The following is a 24,949-nucleotide window of genomic DNA, read 5'->3' as shown; positions in this document are numbered from 1 at the left end:
ATATAGTTTAATTTTTAAACAATCTAATTTGAACCAAAGCACTATTTCTAACTTTTGTTCATTCAGTTCTGGTAAGCAAACTAGACTGAATCCAGATTTAGATTATAGCTCAGATTAATTTTTAACTCAGAACAATTTTTATTAGAATGCAACTTTTTATTTTTCTCTCAAGGGAACAATAGAGCCATAAACATTAGCAAAGAATGAGTTATCTTTGAAGTTTCATGTATTTGAACCAGATATGGCTCATACTGGTGATGGTCCCTTGTCATAAGTTTGTTCCTTCTGCATAATCTTCAGTTCAAGCTAAAATTACTAATTACTGAAAAATCAGATTAATGTATTGAATTGTTTTCATAATAATACAGCAAGGAAAATATTTCTGGAATATTTGGAGTGTCACTTGTGCACCATAAAATAACGAACATTTAGAAATAGATTCAACATTGAAAGACCTAAATTTCAGGGAACAGCTCCACATATTACAATTCCAAGTATTTATTAAAACACATCAATTCAGTAGAAAGTCTAGAATTGTGATGTTTCTAATTCAATTTTATTATCCTGAATATCAACACCATCCACCCCCCACAAAGAAAGGCAAATCGTAACAAAATGGAAAAAACAAATTTAGGTTGATAACGTAGCAAACAACCTAAATAATTTTTTTCTCTCCGATAGGATTTTAGGGCTTTCTTATTTTACACGAGACAACACTGGGGTGGAAAAACACATAACACTTTTTTTGTACACATTTAACATTTTTCACTTTATCCAAGTAGAACTAACCACTTCGTTTTGGTCATCATCTTTTATCACTCCAAACTGTTCACCAGCGTATCTCTCCCCTCTTCTTTTCAGATAGAACCTGGTGATAAATGGACTTTGGCACATATCTCACTAGGAAACATAGTTTACATATGCACACTTAATTCCATAGTTACTTGATATAGCTTTTCAAAGTTATTTAAGTAATAAATCCTGGTAATTAAGTTCATTTGCAAGTAACCACCAGTTAATTTTGGAGGAAAAATTCTACTTTCACAACTTTACTCTGTTAAATTCTATAAGCATATTCTTTTTATTTGGAGGTAATTATAGAATTCTGCTCTCAGAATGACACATTTCAATTGTTTAAATAGATACCCACACAAATTCTCACTTATACCAAGTAGCTGGCTCATATTTATATCTTCATCTCAAGAGGGGAAAACAACCATTTCTGAATTCATAGAAAAATAAACAAAGAACAGCTGGTGGAACAGTTCTAAGAAAATGTTGACTTTTAAAATTTCACTTATTTTCCTTGAAGTTCTCTATGCTTCCCATCCATGATAAACTGAGATTATGTAACAGAAAATTTTAAATTAGGTTTATGTTCCAAAATCAAGCTTCAATTCAAACCGTTTCTCCAAGAGAACTAATTTTCCCGACTTCTCTTTTTCTCAAATCTAAACAAAACATTTGAGGTAATTAAATTTCAAAACCTCAAGATCTCATCAAGGTTACTTTTATGTGCCTGTCTCGATAGGGAACCACAATTCTACCTCTACATTTCCCAGTGGAAGTCCTTATGACCAAAGGGCTAAGCCACATGCCCCTTGACTAGGAGTAAACTGCTTAAAATTTGGTATTGATTAAATGTGTACAATATTTGGATGTAATTGGCATTTTAAAAAATTCAGTAATGCCCATTACAAATAACTTATCTGGACAGACTCAAAAGTAACTGGTCAACCTTAAAATAAAAAGAGAACCACCGTTTAATAACATATTTATATCTTGGTAAGAATGAACCAGTGTGACCTGGGAAAGTCTAGAAATTCTTGGGTTAATTATAACAACATGGTGATAGGTTTTTCAAGGAACTTTCTAAACTCAGCAAGCCACTGGGCTCCAACTGCTCCATCCACAACCCGATGATCGCAACTGAGTGTAACAGACATCATGCTAGCCACATCAAATCTAGAAAAAGATAAAAACATTATTAGGAATTCTGAAAGCAATCACTAGATTTTAGCTAGTAACCAGCCCAAATGACAACACCTAACTTATAATCCCAACCAGGTAACATTATTTTCCACCTATTCTTCATGGGCTGTACACCTCTAGCTCAAATTAACAGTTTGAAGAAACAGACCAAACAGCCATCTAGAGGATACAGGTCCGCAAACAACAGCCCTCAGACCAAATCCCACAGGTTTACTGGAATACATTTATGTATTGCCTATGCCTGCTTTTACACCACAATGGCAGAGTATTTGCAATAGCCACCGTATGACCCAGAAAGCATAAAATAATTTACTAACTGGCTCTTTAAGAAAAAAGTATGCTGACCCCTGACCTAGAGTAAACAAGACTTCCCATCTCAAACAGTAAAACAAGAAGAGTTGTTGACTGAAGCTCCAATATGCCATGGCAATAATTATAAAAACTGAGACTCAAAAACAGGTATATTGTAATGAAAGTGAGTTTACAACTCCCTCTCCATTTTGGCACTTACCCTTTTTCATTATCTGCTGGAACCAGTCTATCCTCTGAAGCACCAATTGCCAAAATACATGCTTGAGGTGGGTTAATAATAGCAGAAAAGTTCTTAATTCCAAACATTCCTAAATTTGAGATCGTAAAAGTGCCACCCTAAAGAAAAAAAGATTAAAAACAGATCATGGTAACTGCTTGTCAACATAAATTAGAAAAAAATGACAAATGTTTTGTGAAAAGACCTTAAGATAATATTTTACTTTAAGGACTCTCAGCAACATGGATTGGACCTAGAGATTATCATACCAAGTGAAGTAAGTTAGAGAAAGACAAATACCATATGATATCACTTATATGCGGAATCTAAAATATGACACAAATGAACTTCTCTACGAAACATAAGCAAGACTCACAGACAGGGAGAACATACTTGTGGTTGTCAAGTGGGGAGAGAGGGTGGGGGAGGGATGGATTGGGAGTTTGGGATTAGTAGATGCAAACTATTATATATTATAGAATGGATGAACAACAAGGTCCTACTGTATAGCACAGGGAACTATATTCAATATCCTGTGATAAACCATAATGGAAAAGGATATGAAAAAGAATGTACATACATATATAACTGAATCACTCTGCTGTACAGTAGAAATTCACACAACACTGTAAATCAACTATACTTCAATAAAATGAATTTTAAAAAAGGATTCAACTACCATAAAAAAGAAAAGGAAAATGGTAAATATATGAGGGGATGGATAATTAGCTTGTCATGATCACTTCACAGTGTATACATATATCAAAACATTAAGTTGTACACCTTAAATATTACAATTCCTATTTGCTAATTATACATAAATAAAGCCGAAAGGAAAAAAGGAATGAATGGAATACACTTTACTGAAAACATACAACTATAGCGATATGAATGAAAGTCAGTTGTGTGGCTTTTGCACACTACTTGAAAATGTGTTATTTTCAGCTTTTGATAGGTTACTCAATTTTTCTTTATTTTCAAGACCTTGTGTCAGTGAGAACACAAGGCAGAATCAAAAGGCAGAAAATGCAATAGAAACATAATACCAAATTTTAAAATAACATAATTCATTAAAATAACATAATAACATTCAGAAGATAAATAATTAATACCTTACCTGGAACTCCTGTGGTTGTAGTTTACCCTCTCGTGCTTTGGTTGCTAAAGAAACAACATCATTAGCAATAGTTTCCAGTCCTTTTATGTGTGCGTTAAATACAATAGGTGTGATGAGTCCTGCAGGGGTACTGACTGCAACACTGATATCAACAACGTGATTTCTATTTAAAAAGAAAAAGAAAAGTAAACCTCAATAATCATCAACAATGTTTAATTAAGAGTTTGTTTTAGGTTACCCAAGAATAGTGGTATTTACTTCAGTTTGTGCTACTTTTCAGCCAGGGAGAGCTCTTTCCTGGTTTTTAAATTTTGCTGTGGCCTCCCTTAGACCTGCACTTTTAAAAAATGAATGAGAGATATGTCAGTAGGTTGGTTTCACACGTACTCACTAACTACCCCTCATCTGCCTTGACTAACACCATGGGTACAGGTGGGGAAAAAAGGTTCAGCATCGGTGAGAATTAAAAAGAACTCCTTAGATTTTGAAACGAAATGGACTGGCTGGAGCTGAGTCTGCAAGCAGAACTTGAGCAGATGAACGGAAGAGTGAAGGGAAAGGACTCCACGGCGGGAGAAACAGAAGTACTCATGTGGTAGGGTGGTGGTGTTGTCTCAAAACATAAAAGTAGGATTCTTAATCCTTTCTACGCCATGGGGCACATTTGCATTTGGGTTCCTTCTCAGAATATATATATTTTTTAAACACAGAAAACAAAATTCACAAATTACCAGAAAAACTTCCCCCAAAACAAACTATATTGAAATTCAGTTATCAAACTATTCAAAAAACAAAATTGTGATATATGCACTTCTGTATTAACTCAATAATCTTGCAGCAGGTCTAATTATGGCTATACTTTTGAAGTAGTGATAAGAAAAAAATATATTTTAAGATATCCGCAATAACTACAATGTGATACGAAAGTAACTTGATTTTTATTTGGTCATCAGCACAAGTACTATTAATACCTCTTTGATTTGTTCTTTATATTTATAATGGGAGGAAATGCTAAATTTCAGTTAAAGGTTAGTAGAAAAGAATGGCTTTCCCCCCCCAACCAAGTTCCCAAACTCCTGAATTGTATCAGAGTCTCCTTAGGGGTCGTCTATGTAAGGGCCCCTGCTAAAGTGATCTGCAATAAAGAAAAAGTTAACAAATGCTGGTGAGGATATGGAGAAAAGGGAACCCTTGTATACTGTTGGTGAGAATGTATCAACAAATTGGTGCAACCACTGTGGAAAAAGAGTATGGAAGTTCCTTAGAAAACTAAAAATAGAACTACTATATGATCCAGTAATTCCAATCCTGGGAATATATCTGGAAAAAATGAACATACTAATTAAAGACATGGAAGAAGGGACTTCCCTAGCAGTCCAGTGGTTAAGACTCCAAGCTTCCACTGCAGGGGGCTCAGGGTGGCTCCCTGGTTGGGGAAGATCCTGCATGCATGGCCAAAAAAGAAGACATGGAAGCAACCCAAGTACCCACACACACACATGAATATTACTCATCCATAAAAAAGAAAGAAATTCTGCTATCTGCAGCCATGTGGACAGACTTAGAGAATATTATGCTTAGTGAAATAAATCAAAAAAAGACAAATACTGTGTATCTTATATGCGGAATGTAAAAAATAATACAAATGGATGCACATGCAAAACAGAAACAAACTCACAGATACAATACAGAAAACAAACTAGTGGTTACCAAAGGACAGAGGGAAGGGGGGAGTGACAAATTAGGGGTATGGCATTAACAGATACAAACTACCATGTATAAAATAGATAATCAACAAAGATATATTGTATAGCACAGGGAATTATAGCCATTATCTTGTAATAACTTATAATGGAGTATAATCTGCAAAAATACTGAATCACTATGCCATACACCTAAAACTAATATAATATTGTAAATCAACTATACTTCAATTAAAAAAAAAAAAGAAAAAGTTAAAACTTCACATGAAGGAAGAACTCCAGCTCTTTGGAGATTATGGGGACCATACCCCCCAGTGTGCCCAAGCTCGCCAGAGGCAGCAGGCTTTTATCACTTGCAAACACAGGGACCTGCTCTAATAATACAGTGTGTGACACTTAACAACTACCGTAGCTGGGCTCTGGCCAAGGTATCAAACAGCAAACACTTCTTTCTTAATTAAATTACCTTGTCATTACAATATTATTTTTTCAATAATCTTCCTCCTAAGACAGTAGGGATGGTGTTTCCTATCTTGTTCACCACTAAATCCAGCAAACGGTATATGTTCAATAAATATTTGTTGAATAGCTGGACGAACAAATTGAAGGGCATTTGGTAAGGATTAACAAATAATTTATAGAACTTGCCCTGCAATGTCCATCCTTTCATCTACGTAGTGTTTCCTTCAGATATTCCTAAAAGATTAAACATAAATTTACCCTATGACCCAGTAATTCCACTCCAAGGAGTCTACCCAAGAGAAGTGAAAACATATGTCAACACAAAGAACTGTCCTCAAATGTTCATAACCATGCTCTAAAAGATATGTCTATGTCTTAATCCCAGAATCTACTAATGTGACCTTATTTAGTAAAAAGGTCTTCGCAGATGTAATTAAGTTCTTGAGATGAGACCACCCTAGATTATCTGGGTGGGCCCTAAATCCAATGCCAAGTGTCCTTGTAAGAGACAGAAGAGAAGACATAGACACATGAAGGCCATGTGAAGTTGGAGCTGTGCAGCCACAAGCCAAGGTATGCCTGGAGCCGCCAGAACTGGAGAATGCAAGCAAGAGTCCACCCGAGAGCCTGTGGAGGGAGCACAGTCCTGCCGACACCTTGATTGCACACTTCTGACCTTCAGAACTAGGAGAGAATAAATTTTTGTTAAGCCACAAATTTTGTGGTAATTTGTCATGGCAGCCCCAGAAAGCTAATATAGTCTCTAAAAATATAGTAAGACCCTCAGATGTTCTCTAAGAGTGGGGTGACCAAGGAAAAAATTAGAATCAGTAAACCATTTTTCAGTCCTGTGAAACATGTTTAGAGTTCTCTTGGGGAGTTTCAGAAAGATTTCATGATGAGTAAGTTAAAAATTAGCCCCTCTTAGGCAATCATTAAAATCAGGTCAGTATTCATGGTATACTATACTTCCTTAGTCATAAACAATTTTTCATAGTCATAAAGATATTAACACTGAATACTGATTTGTCCAAAATTTGTGCTACAATCAATTTGGTAGGATGATGGGTTGTGTGTGTGTGTGTGTTTGTAGAGAGGGTAGAACAAAGCTAAATCTTAACCTTCTTTAATAGGACGTCAGTTGATAAAGTAAATGAAATGAAAAATTTATGAAAGGCAACAGAAAAATGTTTAGAAATAGGAAAGTAAATACCAAAAGAAATAACAATTTAAAGGCTGTGTTTGCCTCTTGGGAGTGGACCTCAGATTAAAGGTTGAGCAGGTCACCATAAGCCATGAATTAATATTCTAATGTACATACTATTATTGTAAAAAATTTTAAATTAATAATATAAAAGCATCTACATAGTAGAAAACACCTAGGCTGAGTCAGAATCCTGGTTCCAATCACAGTTCTGCTACCTACTAACATATTAACTCAGCGAGTAACTCAACTTACTGAGCCTCAGTTTCTTCATCTAGAAAATGTGTAAAACCACCTAACTCATAACGTGGTCATAAGGATTAAATGAGACAACATGTGAAAGACACCAAGAGCACCATGCCAGTCACATGCTACCATAATATTAACAAATACTGTTTTTTTGGTTTTGTTTTCAATTTTGCCCCCACTAAAGTTTAGCAGAACTCATTGGTGAACAAAACCATTTCAATCCTGCTTTGTGAGAGTCATTATCAACTTAATTATACATATTTGTACACTTATCTCCCTTTTCTGAACTCAAAGAACCTGTAGTCTTTACTAACTAAATTTGGCATTATCTCAGAAATAGCTTTATGTTGTTTTCAAATTGTCTTGCCTGTGGAAGCCATCTCCCCTCCATCTTCTGCTTCTCCTTACTCCCTATACTCCTAGTTATACGTGAGACAGCCCACAAAACACTGCTGATGGATATATATGTATATATATATACCTTCCCCAGAAGTGTTATACTTACTGTCTTATAACTGTGTCCAGCCAAGAAGAATTTGCTTCAGGAACTTTTAAACATGCCAAAGCTGAAGCTTTTATAATGAAGTCATTGACAGAAATTTTGCTTCTCCCTTCTAACATCTGCAAAGACAAGAAACCATAGTAGTTTCTTAAATTCTCTTCTCAAAGACTGAAACCATATAATCTTGAGAAGGTGGGAGGGGGTGGATATACCTATGTCCTGAGGTGGAAAGGATGAAAAGAAACCAAAAGTTGGTTTTCTTCATCTATTTTAATGTAGACCATTACACCTGTATGTTTCCTGCTAAGCACTGCTTTAGCTGCATCCCATAAGTTACTAAGTAACTAAACACTAAGTAGGTGCTTGGTACTAACTATAAACACAAAGTAAACATACTATTTCCTACCAGAAGAGACTCAAGTAGTCTCATAGGATCATAGTGACTATGTTAGGCTAAAATGGATCCATATCAAAGTCGACTTTAATCATAAACTTTAATCAAGGGTTAGAAAATGAAAATTCTCCAGGATACTCTCTGTCAGTTAAAATTAAGATGACATCCATTTTTCCATTATCAATTGGCGTTTGTAACAAAATACAATATATGAGCAAAAATGTAAATATTCAGTGAGGGAAAACAAGATTTTTAGAATTTATGAAGGTAGAATTTCCAGACCTTTTACCTTATTAAGTTCTTTCCGTACCAATAAAACCTCTCCCATATTTACATCAACAGAAAGGTAATAATGAGGTATGGTTTGCTTAGATTGCATTAACCGCTGTGCAATAACCTAAAATCAAAGAGATTCAAAAATCAATTATCTTGAGTTGAAATGAGACCTCATCTCATTCAGGGCTCTGTTTGCCCCTTTACCTTGCTCCCTGGTAATGCTTACCTCAAGCATTATTAGAACTGGAAGATGGAGGACTGCACCATAACTTAGCCCCTTCCAATAGTATTTAATCAGAACACAGTGTTTGTGTATCCCAAGAATTCTATTGGCCAAATCAAACATCTATTAAATGAATCATCTAAGGTTCCCAATTTTAAAAAAGTCTCTTCTTAGTGTTTCAAACTGTGGATGCAACTGAACAATCAGAGTAAAGATGTCCCCAACAGCTTTGGGTCGAAAAGTTATGGTAATACTCTTACTCGGCGAATGTTGCTGATTGGGATATCTGTGAAGACACCTGTAGGAACCGGCGCCACTCCTGGACTCGGGGGAGACACAGCAGCTGCTGGAGTCTAGAAGGAGGTAAAAAAGTTCTTAGTCTTAGCATAAGCAACTGTGAACAACTGTTAGTGACTCTTTTACAGATGGCAAAGTGAAAATTAAATGGTTTATAGGAAAACAGCTATTTCTATCCCAAGGGAGCAAAAGGGACTCCGATTTGGACTGTGCTTGTTTAAGAGTTTTGTTTCTAATTTTCATACTTAGAATTGGGTAATCATGTTTTAAATGTTTCTATGACTAGTTTATATCAAAATAATTTTGTTTTCACAAAACTTTCTTCAAGAAAAGCAATCAAAGCATTCCTAAATTGAAAAGATTAAGAGATAAATACAAAGAAAGTAATGTATTTTCCTGAATACTGTTAAGAAAAAACAATGACAGGGGCTTCCCTGGTGGCACAGTGGTTAAGAATCCTCCTGTAAATGCAGGGGACACGGGTTCGAGCCCTGGTCTAGGAAGATCCCACATGCCGTGGAGCAACTAAGCCTGTGCGCCACAACTACTGAGCCTGTGCTCTAGAGCCCGTGAGCCACAAATACTGAGCCCACGAGCCACAACTACTGAAGCCCGCACGCCTAGAGCCCGTGCTCCACAGCAAGAGAAGCCCATGCACTGCAACGAAGAGTAGTCCCTGCTCACAACAACTAGAGAAACGCCACACGCAGCAACAAAAACCCAACGCAACCAAAAATAAATAAATAAATTTATTTTAAAAAAAGAAAGACAAATCTTTTATTTTAAAGCAAACATCTAAATAACTAAATCATTTTCCTTACTTATAGTTGATTATTTTAGCACCTTTACTGATCAAACGGAGTTGGCTATGTGGATTTAATCCCCCTGTGAACTAATTAACTACATAAAACTCAAACACTAGCCAACCAACTTGCAAGCATGCTTTAAAAAATAGGGCCTGGGGCTTCCCTGGTGGCGCAGTGGTTGAGAGTCCACCTGCTGATGCGGGGGACACGGGTTTGTGCCCCAGTCTGGGAAGATACCACATGCCGCGGAGCGGCTAGGCTCGTGAGCCATGGCCGCTGAGCCTGCGCGTCCGGATCCTGTGCTCCGCAACGGGAGAGGCCACAACAGTGAGAGGCTCGCGTACCGCCAAAAAAAAAAAAAAAAAAAAAAAAATTAAAAAATAGGGCCTGAATAAGAAGATAAGTTAGGAAAAATTTAGTATCACTACTCAAAAAAGAACAAAAACAACTTGGAGTGGATTTCAATGTGGTATATCATCTTTGCTTTTGTGTATGAATAACAGCACATTCATATGTACTTATTACTAGCCAGTGAAATTAGACAAAAGAAACACAGTTCTGATTAAGCTATTTCACTCATAAATAATGTATGCAAGGGTCTAACAGGCTGGACAAAGCACTCTGCAGGGACAAACTGCAACCAAAATTTAGGAAGCGAAATATAACTCACAGGAGCAGTTTTAGTAGGCACAAAGGAGTCGACGTCCTTCTTGATGATTCTGCCGTCTGGTCCCGTCCCTGGAAGAGACACAGGAATACCACACACATGACAGAGTACCGCTAATTCCTCAAGGAGATCAGCACTGTGATCCTGAAGTGCAAGTTCCTAAAGGTTCTCTAACAAAGACCCTCTAAAGGGGCCACTGCCTTAATCATGCCCCTTAAACTTTTCCCTAAAAATAACACCTTTTGTTGCCCTCCTCTCCGTTAGCTCCAAAACACCCTTTTTGAAATCCTGGAATATATCTCATTTGGGTTCTACATTCATTTGCTCATAAACAATTCCCTTGCTACAGAGTCGACAGATATGATAACAATTATTTTGGACAAATCAGGCAAGTCAACTGTTTTTACCCTGAAATAGCATGAATAACTCTCAAATGCAATGATCTCATCTTTAGAACCATTCGTTCTATATGTGGTCTCCATTATTCACAGCTTTCTCACAGTAGCCAAGGCGCTATATTGGCTTGTGTTAGAGATTATGAAGGAAAAAGGTGCCATGTTACACGTGAAGAAAGATCTTCAAAGTTCCCTCAACAGGCTTAATTTTACTTTCATTCAATTTCTTTCCTCCTCCCATCCACAACCTCTTAGGTTTAACATTACACCTAAGTAGATAATCCTGAACCTTAATTCTAAGGAGATTCAGAATTTAGTTATTAAAATACCTTTTATACTGGCCCACTTCTAGAAAATATTTGGTCAAATTGATTCATCTTCCCCCAAGGCAGACTTTTAAAAGGATTCTCGTTGTGTGCAGTTCGTCCCAACTCCTTTCCTTCATTATGAAAACTGAGTTGGCTAGGATTGTGTTTATCCTCACCAGGAGCTCTAGAACAGAGGCAGCAGTATGCCTATTAGATTCCCTTCCTTATAAAAGACAGAAGCCATAACCTCCCCTTACAATCAAGGCTGATCTGGACACTGCAGCCCCTCAAGATGAGGAAACTGCAGTACCACCTGCCTTATACTAAGCTTCATCCACCTATAAGAATTTCCTATTAGGAGTTAGCTGAAATCTTTGAAATTCTTTTGTCTCTCTCCCTAAGAAGGCACAACAGACCATCATAAAGCAATATGGTATAAAGGGAAGAACACTAGACTAGGAGTGAAAAACGTAGGGTTGTTGTCAAACATAAACTAGACAGATGACTGTGGTCACTTAATCTTATCTGGTCTTTAGTCTCATCTGTAGGACAGATTATCATACCAGCCCCTACTCATGGGAATGCTGTGAGGATAAAATGGGACAGTGATGTGAAAATGCTCTGCATCAAAGAAATATAAACCATAATATGGGTAGCTCTGAGACAAATCAAACTCTGAATATCAGGGTTTAGGCTTTCAGAACAGTTTCTCCCCAAATGATTACATTTTGGTCAAATTTGGTAAGCAATCTGTCCCTGGGGGAAAGGGGTAGGGGTGGGACTGGAGATTGAGTTCAATAACCAATGGCCAATGATACAATCAACGATGCCTATAAAAATAATAATTGACCCCTATAAAAATAAAACTCTTGAACAACAAGATTTGGAGAGCTTCTGGGTTGGTGAACACATTAATGTGCCGGGGGCGGGGGGGTGCTCCCAGAGAGGCACAGAAGCTCAGCACCAACCCCCACTCCCCATACTTTGTCTCATGCATCTCTTCTATTTGACTGTTCTGAGTTGTATCCTTTATAATAAACAGGCAATAGTAAATAATGTGCTTTCCTGAGTTCTGTGAGTCATTCTAGTGAATTATCAAACCCGAGGAGGGGGTCTTGGGAATTCCTGGTTTATAGCCAGTGTGTCAGAAGTATGGGTGATCCTCAGGACTGGCATCTCAAGTGGGGTTAGACTTGTGGGACTGAGCCTTTAAACCTGTGGCGTCTCGGAACTTCCCTGGTGGCGCAGCAGTTAAGAATCCGCCTGCCAATGCAGGGGACACGGGTTCGAGCCCTGGTCCAGGAAGATCCCACATGCCATGGAGCAACTAAGCCTGTGCGCCACAACTACTGAGCCTGCGCTCTACAGCCCGCAAGCCACAACTACTGAAGCCCACGTGCCTAGAGCCTGTGCTCTGCAACAAGAGAAACCGCCGCAATGAGAAGCCCGCACACCACAACGAAGAGTAACCCCCGCTCGCCACAACTAGGGAAAGCCTGTACGCAGCAACGAAGACCCAACGCGGCCAAAAATAAATAATTTAAAACAAAAACAAAAACAAAAACGTGTGGAGTCTGATGCTAACTCTGCAGAGTGTCAGAATAGGATTGAATTGTTGGATGCTCACGTGGTGTAGAGAACTGATTGCTGGTGTGGAAAGAAAATTACATTTAGTATCAGAGGTGGTGTCATAAAACACCAACCACTGATCCTCTCAGCTCACTTATTTCAGGCCACTTACTCCCCCTAATGCAAAATTTCTTCCACTCCACTAATTCCTCTGCTCTCATCATGTTGTCAAGCCTCCTGTCTTCACTTCCTCCTTACCCAGCCTACACTCTATGGATCACTGTTATAATCACTCCCTGGTCAAACTCTAAAACATATGCCTTCTCAGTGCCAGCACCAGAGTAGCTTAATATTGCTGGGGGGAAAAGTACACACCTAGCTGAATGACTGTACTATAAATTCAGAGGCACAAAACTAAAATAGACACACAAAACTATCCAGAAATTAAATTGTTTCCCTTGAATTCACTTTCCCTGTCTCTGAGAACACTATTTCACAATCTCTCTAATCTCAGACCTTCCCACACTAACTCTCCAGCAGATCCCCTCACCTTATACTTTTTTAATTTTTTTGGCTGCGTGTGGGATCTCAGTTCCCTAACCCGGACTGAACCCAGGCCACAGCAGTGAAAGCACCAAATCCTAACTGCCAGACCACCAGGGAACTACCCCCTCCCTTTATATGTTACTGATCAAACAGCAGGAACCAGAGAGGTACTCTCCTCATCTGCTACCAACAAACCTATAAACCTACCCCATATTCTCTTCTCTCCTATAAAAGTAGACAAACTGTCCTAATTCCTACCCCAAACCAATCCCATCCCCTCTTACATTCTCAAAAACTTTGTACCTTGCCAAATTATTCTGCTCTTTCTCCTTTTCTACATCACCAATTTATCCCTTTCTATTAGACCACTGGTTCTCAGCCAGGGCAATTTTGCCCCCAAGGGGGCATCTGGCAATGTTTGAAAATATTTTTGGTTGTCCCAAGTGGGGTATGCTACTACCATGTAGCAGGTAAAAGCCAAGGATGTTGCTAAACATGCTACAATGCACAGGACACCAGCTGCCACCCTGCCAACAAAGAATTACCTGGTCAAAAATGTCAACAGTGCCACAGCTGAGAAACTCTACACTAGACCTGTTCTACTATCACTCATTTTCAAAAGCTCTCTCTTGAGCCCAAATGCTCCCAAAAGCTACATTTCTATTTCTATGCCTTCCTTCACAGCAAATGTTCTTGAATAAGTTGTCCACAATGTTATCTCCACTTCTTCATCCACTTTTCATTTTTCAAGCTGTCCAGACCAGCGTCCACTGCGCATTTCTTTTGAAGTTGCTGTTGTCGAGTCCCCATATCCAATCCCTGACTAAGTTCTGTTGATTCTATGGCAGAAGTGTATGTTGAAGCTGTCCATTTCTTTTCATTTCTACTCTCACCACCCTTGTGTAAGCCACCATCATCAGCTCCAGCAACAGCATCTTAACAGGTGCCTTGGCTTTCATTTAATCCATTTGCACAGAGCAGCCAAAATGATCTTTTAAAAATATAAATCATTTTATGCCACTTCCTCATATTAATCTTTCAATGGCTTCCTACTGTACTTGAAATAAAATTCAAATACTATCATAACCTGTAAAATCCTTTATGTTCTCGCCCCCGAGTTTCTTTCTGACCTCATCTCCTACCACTAGATCATTTGCTCACTATGCTCCATTAACACTGGCCTCCTTTCTGTTCCTCAAACATGCCAAGCTCTTTCCACTTCAAGCTGGTCTTTGCCCAAAATGGTTTTCCTCCAGTTCTTCACATGGTTGGCTCATAGCTGACTCATCTTTCAGGTCAGATCAAATGTCATCTCATCAAAAAGACCTTCTCCAACCACCCCGTCCAAAAGCAGTCATGACTACACATATATTCACCCTGTTACTCACTAGTATATCACTTGGTTTATTTCTTTCTTAGCATTCAAATCATCTTATTTAATAAGTTATTATCATCATAGCTAATGCTATCATCATAGCTAATGCTTTCTATGTACGGGCACTGTTTATTAACTTATTTAATCCCAACAAGCTATAAGTTATTATTTTTATATACAAATGAAGAAACTGAGACACAAAAGGTAACACACCTAGTGTTCGACAGAGCTGGGTTTTAAATCCAAGCACTCCAGCTCCAAAGCCAATACTCTTAACTACTATGCTATAACTCCCTGTCCATTTAATTCTTTATTGTTGGTAATATGAGCATTTGAAACTGGAATCTTGTCTGTCTTATGAACAAGTGTTGGATACATAAACAATACTCAATGAATATTTGTCTAAATAAATGAATCACTTAACTCTAACTGCATGATAAGAATATTGAGATTTTTCCACTCAAATCTCTCCTAAGGCAGTCAGTATTGCTAAATATCTAATAAATGGTCCTTGTTTACTTGTCTAAATTCTTCAGATATAATAATTAACCTAGTCCCTCCTCCCCTTAAAATGTATTCCAATTTAAATTGCTGTCCCTGATTCTAATCACATGTACATAAAGAATGGCAATACACTAGTGAAATAATATTAAGGTGAAAAAAGGGTCTTCCAATATTACAAGAATCCTCTGAAGTAAAACAGCGATAACATTCTATTCTTGTGCCTTTGGGGATTGGCTTGCTTTCTAACCATAAAAACAACAGATTGCAGACAGATGATAACCACTGATGAGTGCTCATAGCTGGACAATAAAAAAATGGGAAATGATAATTCTTACTTCAATAAATGTTATGCAAATTAAATCTGGTAATTAAAAGACTAGCACATAGTATCAGCCATCAAACCATGTTCCAGGAATAGTAATTTCCCCCCTTTTCCAAAGTATATTAATTACCTTACATTAAATTTTAGCTTAAAACATTTAAATGCCAGCCAATAATAGTAATAATGTGAACAAAACTAATATGTACTGAGTACTTATTACATTCTAGATACTGTTCTAAGCACTTCACCTGTTTTAATGTAAACTATTATCTAGTTTTACAGATGGAAAAACAGATGGATTAAAGTAATTCATCAAAAGACATATTACACAGAAAATGATAAAGCCAGGATTAAACCCTAGATGGTCTGATTCAAGACCCCATGCTCTTATCACTAAGCTACACTATCTCTCTGGGGAGGAAAAGATAGGTAAGACATTTTCCTTTGCCCTCAAGGGGCATTAGTTCAGTTTTGTATGAACTTTATTATTTTAAGTCACTTCAAATCACCCCAACTTCATGTTTTGTTCTGTGTATTACTACATTCAATCAGCCTGGCACTAATACATATTTCTTATTATACAATCAAGTACCATAACCCAACTCTGCTGAACAAACACATCATACTTTCACCAACAATTAAGCAGTTCCCGTTAACAGGGAAGGAAAAAAAGATATAAATTATATAGGTAGATCTTAGACAGACTAAACAAAGCACAGTAAATTTTCCTACTCTGTGGTGGCACCAAAGGAGATATTTCCCTCCCTCATCCTTCCCCCGACTATCGCAGATAAGATGACTATATACAGTTGTACCCTCTGGTCCTAAGGAAGAAACTCTACTAAATTTTAGTAAAACCCCACTCCATAGAAACAGACTTACCTTTTACTTGTGTAAGGTCAATCCCTTTCTCTGTTGCCAGCTTCTTTGCAAGAGGGCTAACAAACAACCTTCCCTTTGGTCCAGCAGGAGTAGCTGGGCGGGTGGCTGAAGGTGTAGGGGCTACAGGTTGGGGAGTTGGAGGAACAGGGGCTGCCTTTTGAAACAAGTTACAGATTGTTAATTCACCACTGCAAAGATTGGTCTGAAAGATTTAAGAGTTTATAGTTTATTTAGTCAAACCTATTTTAATTAAATAACTTTCATCTTTTTTCCAAATATCAAATGCACATTTTTCCTGCTTAACCAACATAATACAGCAATATGAATAGAATAACATTATTTTATGTCAAAGACAGAACAAAGTCAAATTCTCTAACTCCATGATTAACAAAGAGAGGCATGGAATTTAATTTTGGTAACCAGTATATAACATCCTTATAGCCTTTCTTCACTTTAATCACTTGTCCCTTCTTTATTCTCATTCTATCACCTACATGGCTTTTGTTTTTACTTAACCTAATTCCAAAATAATAAATTATTCTGGAAGGTTCCATGTTGAAACACATTAAAAAATAAAACACTACAACTACTTGCCAGCTCCCCATATATGTACGGCAGTCAGAAATCAAGTTTTCTCTGACAGAACTGCGTACCTCATCTAAACTCACATGATTCTACACCTGCAGAAGCTTCATTATAGCGTTACTGATGCCTGGAATTCATACAAGCTCATGTTACAGGTATATAGTATACAGTGCATAGAGACAGACTAAATTCTATGCAAAATAAGCCATTTACGTGAAGGTTCCAATGTATTACAAATATAAGCTTGACCTACTATATGTTAATACCAAGAGGATTGACAATGACAAAAACTACAAATTCTACAGAAAATGGGTGACAAAGCATTACCTTCCATGTATGTATGTATGTATGTATATATACATATATATATATATATGTGTATATATATATATATATCTACACCTAAAGCAGAAAAAGAACATGTCACCTCAGCTTTGTTCTCAGCAGGACTCAAGACACCAGGAAAAAAAAAAGCTATACAAATCAAACTATTGACCATTATGTGAATGGTGCAGTGCCACACACTGTGTAGGTCTCCACAAATGTTAACTATCTCCTTCCTTATTCATAGAATCTTAGAGCTGGAAGGAACCTAGAATATCATCTACTTTAATCCCTTAATTTAGAGATGAATAAGGTTTAAGTGTTCCCTCAATTCTAGAAGCATACCTACCGGGGATGGGGTAGGTGGTGGTGCTGGTGGTTTTAAATCAGTTACTTCAGTTGGCCGATAGTCAGCAAATGCTGGTATATCTGCCTCTTTTTCTACAATGATACAGAGTGGGGTTCCTAGAGGGACGTCTCTTGTACCTTCAGGGATCAGGATTTTTGCTAGGTAACCTTCTTCCTGTACTTCAAAACCTTAAATAGAAAGAAAAAACCATTATGGAACTTAAAGGACTCCACTATTCTACCAAACTCAAAGCACAGTTTTAAGTAAAAAGTTCTTCTTCAAAGTAGCTATATAACCTTTTGCAAGCTATTTAGCCTCTCTGCGTCTCAGCCTCTTTACCTACAAAATGGGAATGACAATAGTACCTACCTCACGGGGATATTACAAAAATTAAGTGAACATTTTCCAAGTATTTAGAAACAGTACCTGGCACAAAGTAAATACTAAATAAATATCTGTTAAATAAAACTATAAAAGATTACACAGGGGTTAGTTCTGAACATTTTCTTTAAAACATCCCCAGGGGCAGCCCCTTGCAGACCCACAAGACTCCAAGATGGCATCAGTTGTACTGCTAAAGATCAGAACCACATGGTTAAATTAAAAGACCTACTATAGTTGATAGTGACATGGGATTACACCCCTAAAAGCATCTTTGGAACTTTTTGAGAGGTCATGCTTGGTATTACACCAACTATTTCATTATGAAGAAATACAGCATAACTAGAGATTCTGTGGTGTTGACTTTATTCAGTTACTGCTTTTCTTTTCTTTTTCTGGCCACACGCCTTGCGGGATCTTAGTTCCCCAACCAGGGATTGAACTCAGGCCCTCGGGAGTGAAGCATGGAGTCCTAACCACTGGACCGCCAGGGAATTCCCAGCTATGCTCTTCTTACAAGGAACTCAAATATGAAGAGTTCCGAAAGTAAAACTAAAAGAACCCATTGGAGAGGACAACTTTGCCTTCCAGATCTTGGCTTTCTGTGGCATTGTGCCTCTCCCTGACAAACACATCTTTGATGAATCCTTCCATATCCCAGTTGAGAATTAATATACAAGACATGTATAAAAAAAAAAGACTCCAAGACCACAATAGAGTTTAAAGAGTTTGACCAAGGTAATACTTCTCTAGTGACCAGAGTCTTTAGAATACTAGTCTCTACAGCAACATTGGTATTCAAGTTAAAATGCAAAGCAGATCTATTTTTGCCAGGGTTTTTTTGTTTGTTTCTCTCTTTTCAACAAACAGAATCCTTTCTTCTAATAAAATCTTATGGGAGGAACCGCAATATGCAGAAAGATAAAAAGGAGGTGTCCTGGTGGAAGTGGGGCAGCGGGCACGGAACAGTAGAGTGCTGCTCCTTAAGTTCTCCTTTGCTTCAACGTGCCATCAAGGGTTTGAATAACAAAATCTGAAAACAACCACTGCAGAGGATGCCCAGAATCTCCTACTGCATCTCTGAGAACTGGACAGGAAATACATTTATCTACAAATATCTAGGGCTTCCCTGGTGTCGCAGTGGTTGAGAGTCCGCCTGCCGATGCAGGGGACGTGGGTTCATGCCCCGGTCTGGGAAGATCCCACATGCCACAGAGCGGCTGGGCCCGTGAGCCATGGCCGCTGAGCCTGCGCATCCGGAGCCTGTGCTCCGCAACTGGAGAGGCCACAACAGCGAGAGGCCCGCGTACCGCAAAAAAAAAAAAAAGAGAATACAAATATCTATACATGGTATGACAAATATAATTATCTATATGGGTTTTGTTCTAAGCATAAAAATAAATCAGAGAGGGAATAAAAGGAAATGTGATATGATATCTGAACAGGTAATACATACATTCCATCACTCATTCTCAAACTATGAAAACAATCTAAGCCCTGCTTTCAAGTCTTCCCTCAAAGTCATCTGAAATTTTTTGGTATTTTCCTGCCTTTGGTGTTATTTTCTCCTGTTTCTTCTTTTTCCCCCTTGCCCAGTTTAGACAATGATAAGGCTAATAAACAAGCAAACTCTGGCCTAAAAATAATCCCTAAGCTGACATATCCTTGATCCAATGAGACTACAGTATGGTACTGACAAATCCAACTATGCACACTTTTGTTATGAAATATTCTGTTCCAGGAAATGAATCCCAAGAATTAAAATTTTTCATGTTATCACTCACTCATTATAGGATAGGACGGCAATCCTCTTCCCTCATTGGAAAACTCAGTGCCTCAACCATTAAGAGCTGAAGAAATCTCACCTATAGTGGCCTTGTCAGTCTCTATCTCTGCCAATAAATCTCCTTCACTTAGCTTCTCACCCACTTTTTTTTCCCATCTCTGAACTGTGCCCATGGTCATGGTGGGAGAGAGGGCAGGAAGAAGCACCTGTAGAAACAAACACATTTTATTACTGTGTAATACTAGGAAGCTGTGGACACAGTGGAACTCAGGCCAGCGAACAGTTTTATGGAATGATAGTGACTGTGACCATCCAAATTCCCATGCCCCCACAGCAGTAAAAGCCCACTGCCTCAAGTGTCCCTACACGTGAATCTTTCAAATCTCAAGCTTTTATAGTACCAGCGATACTCTGACCCACCTTCGAAATACTTTTCCACCCTCCGAACGTAAAAACAATGGGCAGATGGGAAAGAGTTCTTACTAAAAATTAATTCCTCAATAAATAGCTAAGCACAGAACATCTTTTTGTCTTTCTTAACACTTGGATTAAGCTACAGTTTTTCATTTTCACAGAATGACCTTAGTCCAGACTTTCCACTAAAATTTTACTGTGTGCTGTATTGGCATCTATCTCTTCACTCAGGGGAAACTGAATTTCTCCCAAACTTCCCAGATACTTTTTCAAGATAAAAAAAAACTCTTATTAAGAACTGTTTGGGACTTCCCTGGCGGTCCAGTGGTTAAGATCCTGCACTCCCGATGCAGGGGCACGGGTTCGATCCCCTGGTCGGGAAACTAAGATCCCACATGTCACACGGTGCAGCAAAAAAAAAATGAATGAATGAATGAACAAACTGCTCTTACAATAGTCACTTCCACCCCAGTAAAATCTAAACATCAGATTGGCTGATCTAAATTTAAAATTGCTTTCTTATTTATATGGCTTGTATGTCCACTGAATTTGGATGCTTACTCATTATGGGTTTTCTTTGCTATCTTTTAGGTTTTTTTTGTTTTGTTTTGTTTTGTTTTTTTGCGGCACGCAGGCCTCTCACCACTGTGGCCTCTCCCGTTGCGGAGCACAGGCTCCGGATGCGCAGGCTCAGCGGCCATGACTCACAGGCCCAGCCGCTCCGCAGCATGTGGGATCTTCCCAGACCGGGGCACGAACCTGAGTCCCCTGCATCAGCAGGCAGACTCTCAACCACTGCACCACCAGGGAAGCCCTCTAATTAACAACAGGATTATGCTGAGAGAAAAATCATTTCAATTGATGATGTCTCAGGAAGGTGAGGGGGGGAGTAAAACAAAACTTAGAACTCTAATTAGAAAAATTTTAAAATGCTTTTCTTGGTCAGAATTATCTATCTTATCTATCTACCTACCTACCTACCAACACCGGGACTTAGTTGTGGCACTCGGGACCTTCGTAGCTGCGTGCAGGATCTTCATTACAACCTGCAGAATCTTTTTTTAGTTCCCTGACCAGAGATCGAACCCGGGCCCCCTGCATTGGGAGCGTGGAGTCTTAACCACTGGACCACTAGGGAAGTCCCTCATCTTCATCTACTTTTTAAAAATTAGTGGATCCAATAATCTCTATACTGTATCTTAAAGGATAATTAAGACAGAACCCTAAAACGTTCACAAAAAGCCAAAGACATAAATTATAGAGAAATGTACTGTCTTGTGTAGTGAGACAGAATTTGCAGAACAGGATGAGATAAATGCGTGAACTGACCACCAGGCAAAACTTTATAATGAGTGAATGTTAATAAAAGACCATGGAGGACTTCCCTGGTGGCACAGTGGTTAAGAATCCGCCTGCCAATGCAGGAGACACGGGTTCGAGCCCTGGTCTGGGAAGATCCCACATGCCGCGAAGCAACTAAGCCCGTGTGCCACAACTACTGAGTCTGTGCTCTAGACCCCCGCGAGCCACAACTACTGAGTCCATGTGCCACAACTACTGAAGCCCACGCACTCCAGGGCCCGCAACAAGAGAAGCCAACACAATGAGAAACCTGCACACCTCAACGAAGAGTAGCCTCCCCTCGCCGCAACTAGAGAAAGCCCGTGCACAGCAACAAAGACCCAATGCAGCCATAAATAAATAAATAAATAAATTTATAGAAAAAAAAAAGACCATGGAATAGAACATGATGTCCAAAGGAGAAAATTATTCCTATACAAAAATTTCTACAAATAAACTAAGTGAAGGAAAGTTCTAGTCTTAATCCTTTAGAAAAAGTGCAGCTGGCTTTTATCCATTTCCAGTATCTGAAACACAAATATAGATGGGATAATCTTAATATCTAATAAACTAATTAGCTTCTTATAAACTGATTTAGTTAATAGAATCAACAGTGACTATATTTACCACCTTCAGCTTTGTTGCGATGTTATTATATATGTCTATCTGACACTTATTCTTTATTTTAGTTCAGTCTTTTATTAATACTACTGGACTACTTCACTTACTCTTAGAAAATAGAATACCACATGTCAAGGAAAAACACCAATTGGGAACTCTCATTCAACAGACAGTACTTGGGGCCTACTAAAAACTCTTGTTTATACAGGGAGTAGTATAAGTACAAATCATCCTCAAAATCTAACAAGATGTTCTTGAATGAGAAGTACCAAACATTATCCTATCTGCTACACTGAGGCTGTGAAAGGTTAAAAGAACTAGCCAAGTTCACACACCTGGAAATAACCACCAGGAATAAAAGTTGTCAATTTGCATGTTTAAACCTCTATTTACTTTCAAATGACAAAAACTAGCCATATTTAATGCCAGTTCCCAGGATGTGAGAGCCACCTATGAAAAATAATAAATGAATAATAAATTTTCTAGAGCAAACACCCAGAGGCTGAGCCTCACCTGCATGTGAGGAGGATATGAGCTACCAGGAGCCTGAGCGGGAGGCGCAGGTGACGGAGCAGTGGCAGCAGGGGTTGGTGCTGGGGCTGCTTGTGGGGTAGGTGCTGCTGAAGAGTCCAGTGTATAATTTTTAAAGGCCTCAATATCTTCAGGTCTAAGGAAGAGAAAGAATGCATAAGTATAAGGGGGTTATAAAGTGGATTCAGTAGTCTTAGAAGCCTTTAACTAACTTCTCAATTCTGGGTTAAAATACTCCACTTGAGCATCTAAGTTCCACAGATTGCCATGGTACTACTCACTTTTCAACTGTGATACAGATGATTGCTCCAATTGGAACATCTCTGGTACCTTCAGCAACAAGTATCTTTGCCATGTAACACTCCTCCAGGCTCTCAAATCCAACAGTAGCTTTATCAGTTTCAACCTTTTAACACAAAAGCAGGAGCTTAGACTTCTGCTGCCAGTATGAAGTTTATTAGCTTGTGTCTAAAATCATACAGTTCAAAGTGCAGTAAGTCAGAAAGAAAAAGAAAAATACCACACGCTATCACTTATATGTGGAATCTAAAATATGACACAAATGAACTTATCTACAGAACGGAAACGGACTCACAGACACAGAGAACAGACTTGTGGTTATGGGGCGGGAGGGGAATGGAGTGGGAGTTCGGGGTTAGCAGATGCAAACTATTACATAGAATGGATAACAACAAGGTCCAACAAGGGAACTTTATTCAGTTTCCCGTGACAAACCATAATGGAAAAGAATATTTTTTAAAAATGTATATATATGTATAACGGAATCATTTTGCTGTACAACAGAAGTTAACACAACATTGTAAATCAACTATACTTCAATTTAAAAAAAATCATACAGTTCAACAGTCACGAGAAAATAAAGCCTCTATCACAGGTTTGAAAGAATTACTATTAAAAATATCTTAGCTAAAAATCAGTTTGGCTAGCTGCTGCTAACTTATTTAGCTAACCAACCTTCTCTAATATCAAGTTGTAAAAAACATCTAAAAGTTTCTTAAGCAAAAGGGATAACTACTCACTCAGGAAGTTAATGCTCAGTTTAGCTAAGCCGGTCCCTTCTAACTCATTTCCATATTTTAAAACAACTTACCTCTGCAATTAATTCACCCTCATTGATTTTTTCCCCTTCCTTTTTCTCCCAGCGGGCTATGGTGCCTGCCTGCATTGTGGGGGAAAGAGAGGGCAATGGAACCTGGAGAAGACAAAGGAGAAATACAAAATTTACAAAGAGCTACCTAACTCTCATTCTGGTTTAACGCTTCACTCAAGTCACTACAATTTAACACAAAGAGTTTGAGTCCCAACACACAGTGGGCACTGGGGATATAAAGGGGGTTCCTGCCACCAGAAGCTCTCCACCAGAAGGACAGGCTTCCCGCTCCACAGGCCTGCGTGGGTCTCACAGCTTGTACTCAGCAGACGTTCCACATACCGCCCCAGGCTTGGCGCTCTTCAATGGAATAGGTCAGGAGAAGGAAGCTCAAGAGCTACAGCAAAGCTGGGTAATGGAGAAGGGACACTGACACGCAGTATACTTGGAGGGGGATGGAGGATCACTGACTGAGGCCTCTGAGGAAGGATCCCATGAAGGACAACGGGGTCCCGCGAAGGACAGGTATGGGGCTCACCTTCTGATGCGGGGGGAGGCTATACCAGCGGCGCCCAGGAGGTCCCCAAAGCTGCAGCAAGACGCGATTCCGCGGTGTGGCCCAGGAGCTGGGGCTCCAGCCGCAGAGTGCCCGGAGCCTGCCATACCCTGTGGTCCTGCTGCAGCAACGAGCCGGAGCCGAGCCAGCCTGCGGGATCACGCACCGAGCTCCCGGCTCCTCCCGCAAGGCCGTCCACCGAGCCCCAAATCCTGCCCTTGGGGCTGCATTCTGGGCCTGTCGCGCACAGACGCGCCACATACTGCCGCTGACCCCCACACCCCAAAGCCAGCGCCGTCTCCGAAGTGACCTCTCCAAGAGCAGCGCGTCGTTGCCGTCAGCCGCACCGCGCGGCCGCAAGTTGTCGTAAAACGGGCTCCAAAGATTCGCCTTACACCCTCCGTGGACCAGAAACGTGTAGAATGTACGGTCTTTCTCCCGGGTGTCGGGAAGAGGGTGGCCCAGGGCGGGTACTGTGGAGCCACGAGTGGCAGGGGCGTTCCAGCGGAGCTTCCGCACGCCGAGTCTGGAAGAATTAGACGTGGAGAGGAGTGGCAGGTGGTGGGCTCGCAGTGGTGGCCGCATCTCAGAGGAGGACTTCACCTAAGCGCTGTGTAGGGCACGGCCG

At 39.2% G+C, this 24,949-nt stretch overlaps 1 protein-coding gene across 1 annotated transcript; it reads right to left on the bottom strand.

Moving 5' to 3' along the window:
* Positions 1 to 482: 482 nt before the first annotated feature.
* DLAT (dihydrolipoamide S-acetyltransferase) lies at positions 483 to 24,670 on the bottom strand. Its single transcript, XM_012534288.3, has 14 exons — positions 24,304 to 24,670; positions 23,766 to 23,867; positions 22,936 to 23,060; positions 22,637 to 22,790; positions 19,827 to 19,953; positions 17,581 to 17,768; positions 16,323 to 16,476; positions 10,425 to 10,492; positions 8,912 to 9,004; positions 8,442 to 8,549; positions 7,762 to 7,877; positions 3,639 to 3,801; positions 2,504 to 2,640; positions 483 to 1,965 (listed from the first exon to the last, which is right to left on the bottom strand). Exons 1-14 carry the CDS (start codon positions 24,580 to 24,582, stop codon positions 1,836 to 1,838), a joined length of 1,944 nt encoding a protein of 647 aa, XP_012389742.1. The 5' UTR covers positions 24,583 to 24,670; the 3' UTR covers positions 483 to 1,835.
* Between the last annotated feature and the right edge of the window lie 279 nt (positions 24,671 to 24,949).

This window comes from Orcinus orca, chromosome 8, assembly GCF_937001465.1.
Source record: "Orcinus orca chromosome 8, mOrcOrc1.1, whole genome shotgun sequence".
NCBI lineage: Eukaryota > Metazoa > Chordata > Mammalia > Artiodactyla > Delphinidae > Orcinus > Orcinus orca.
This window is presented reverse-complemented; position numbering and strand designations above follow the sequence as displayed.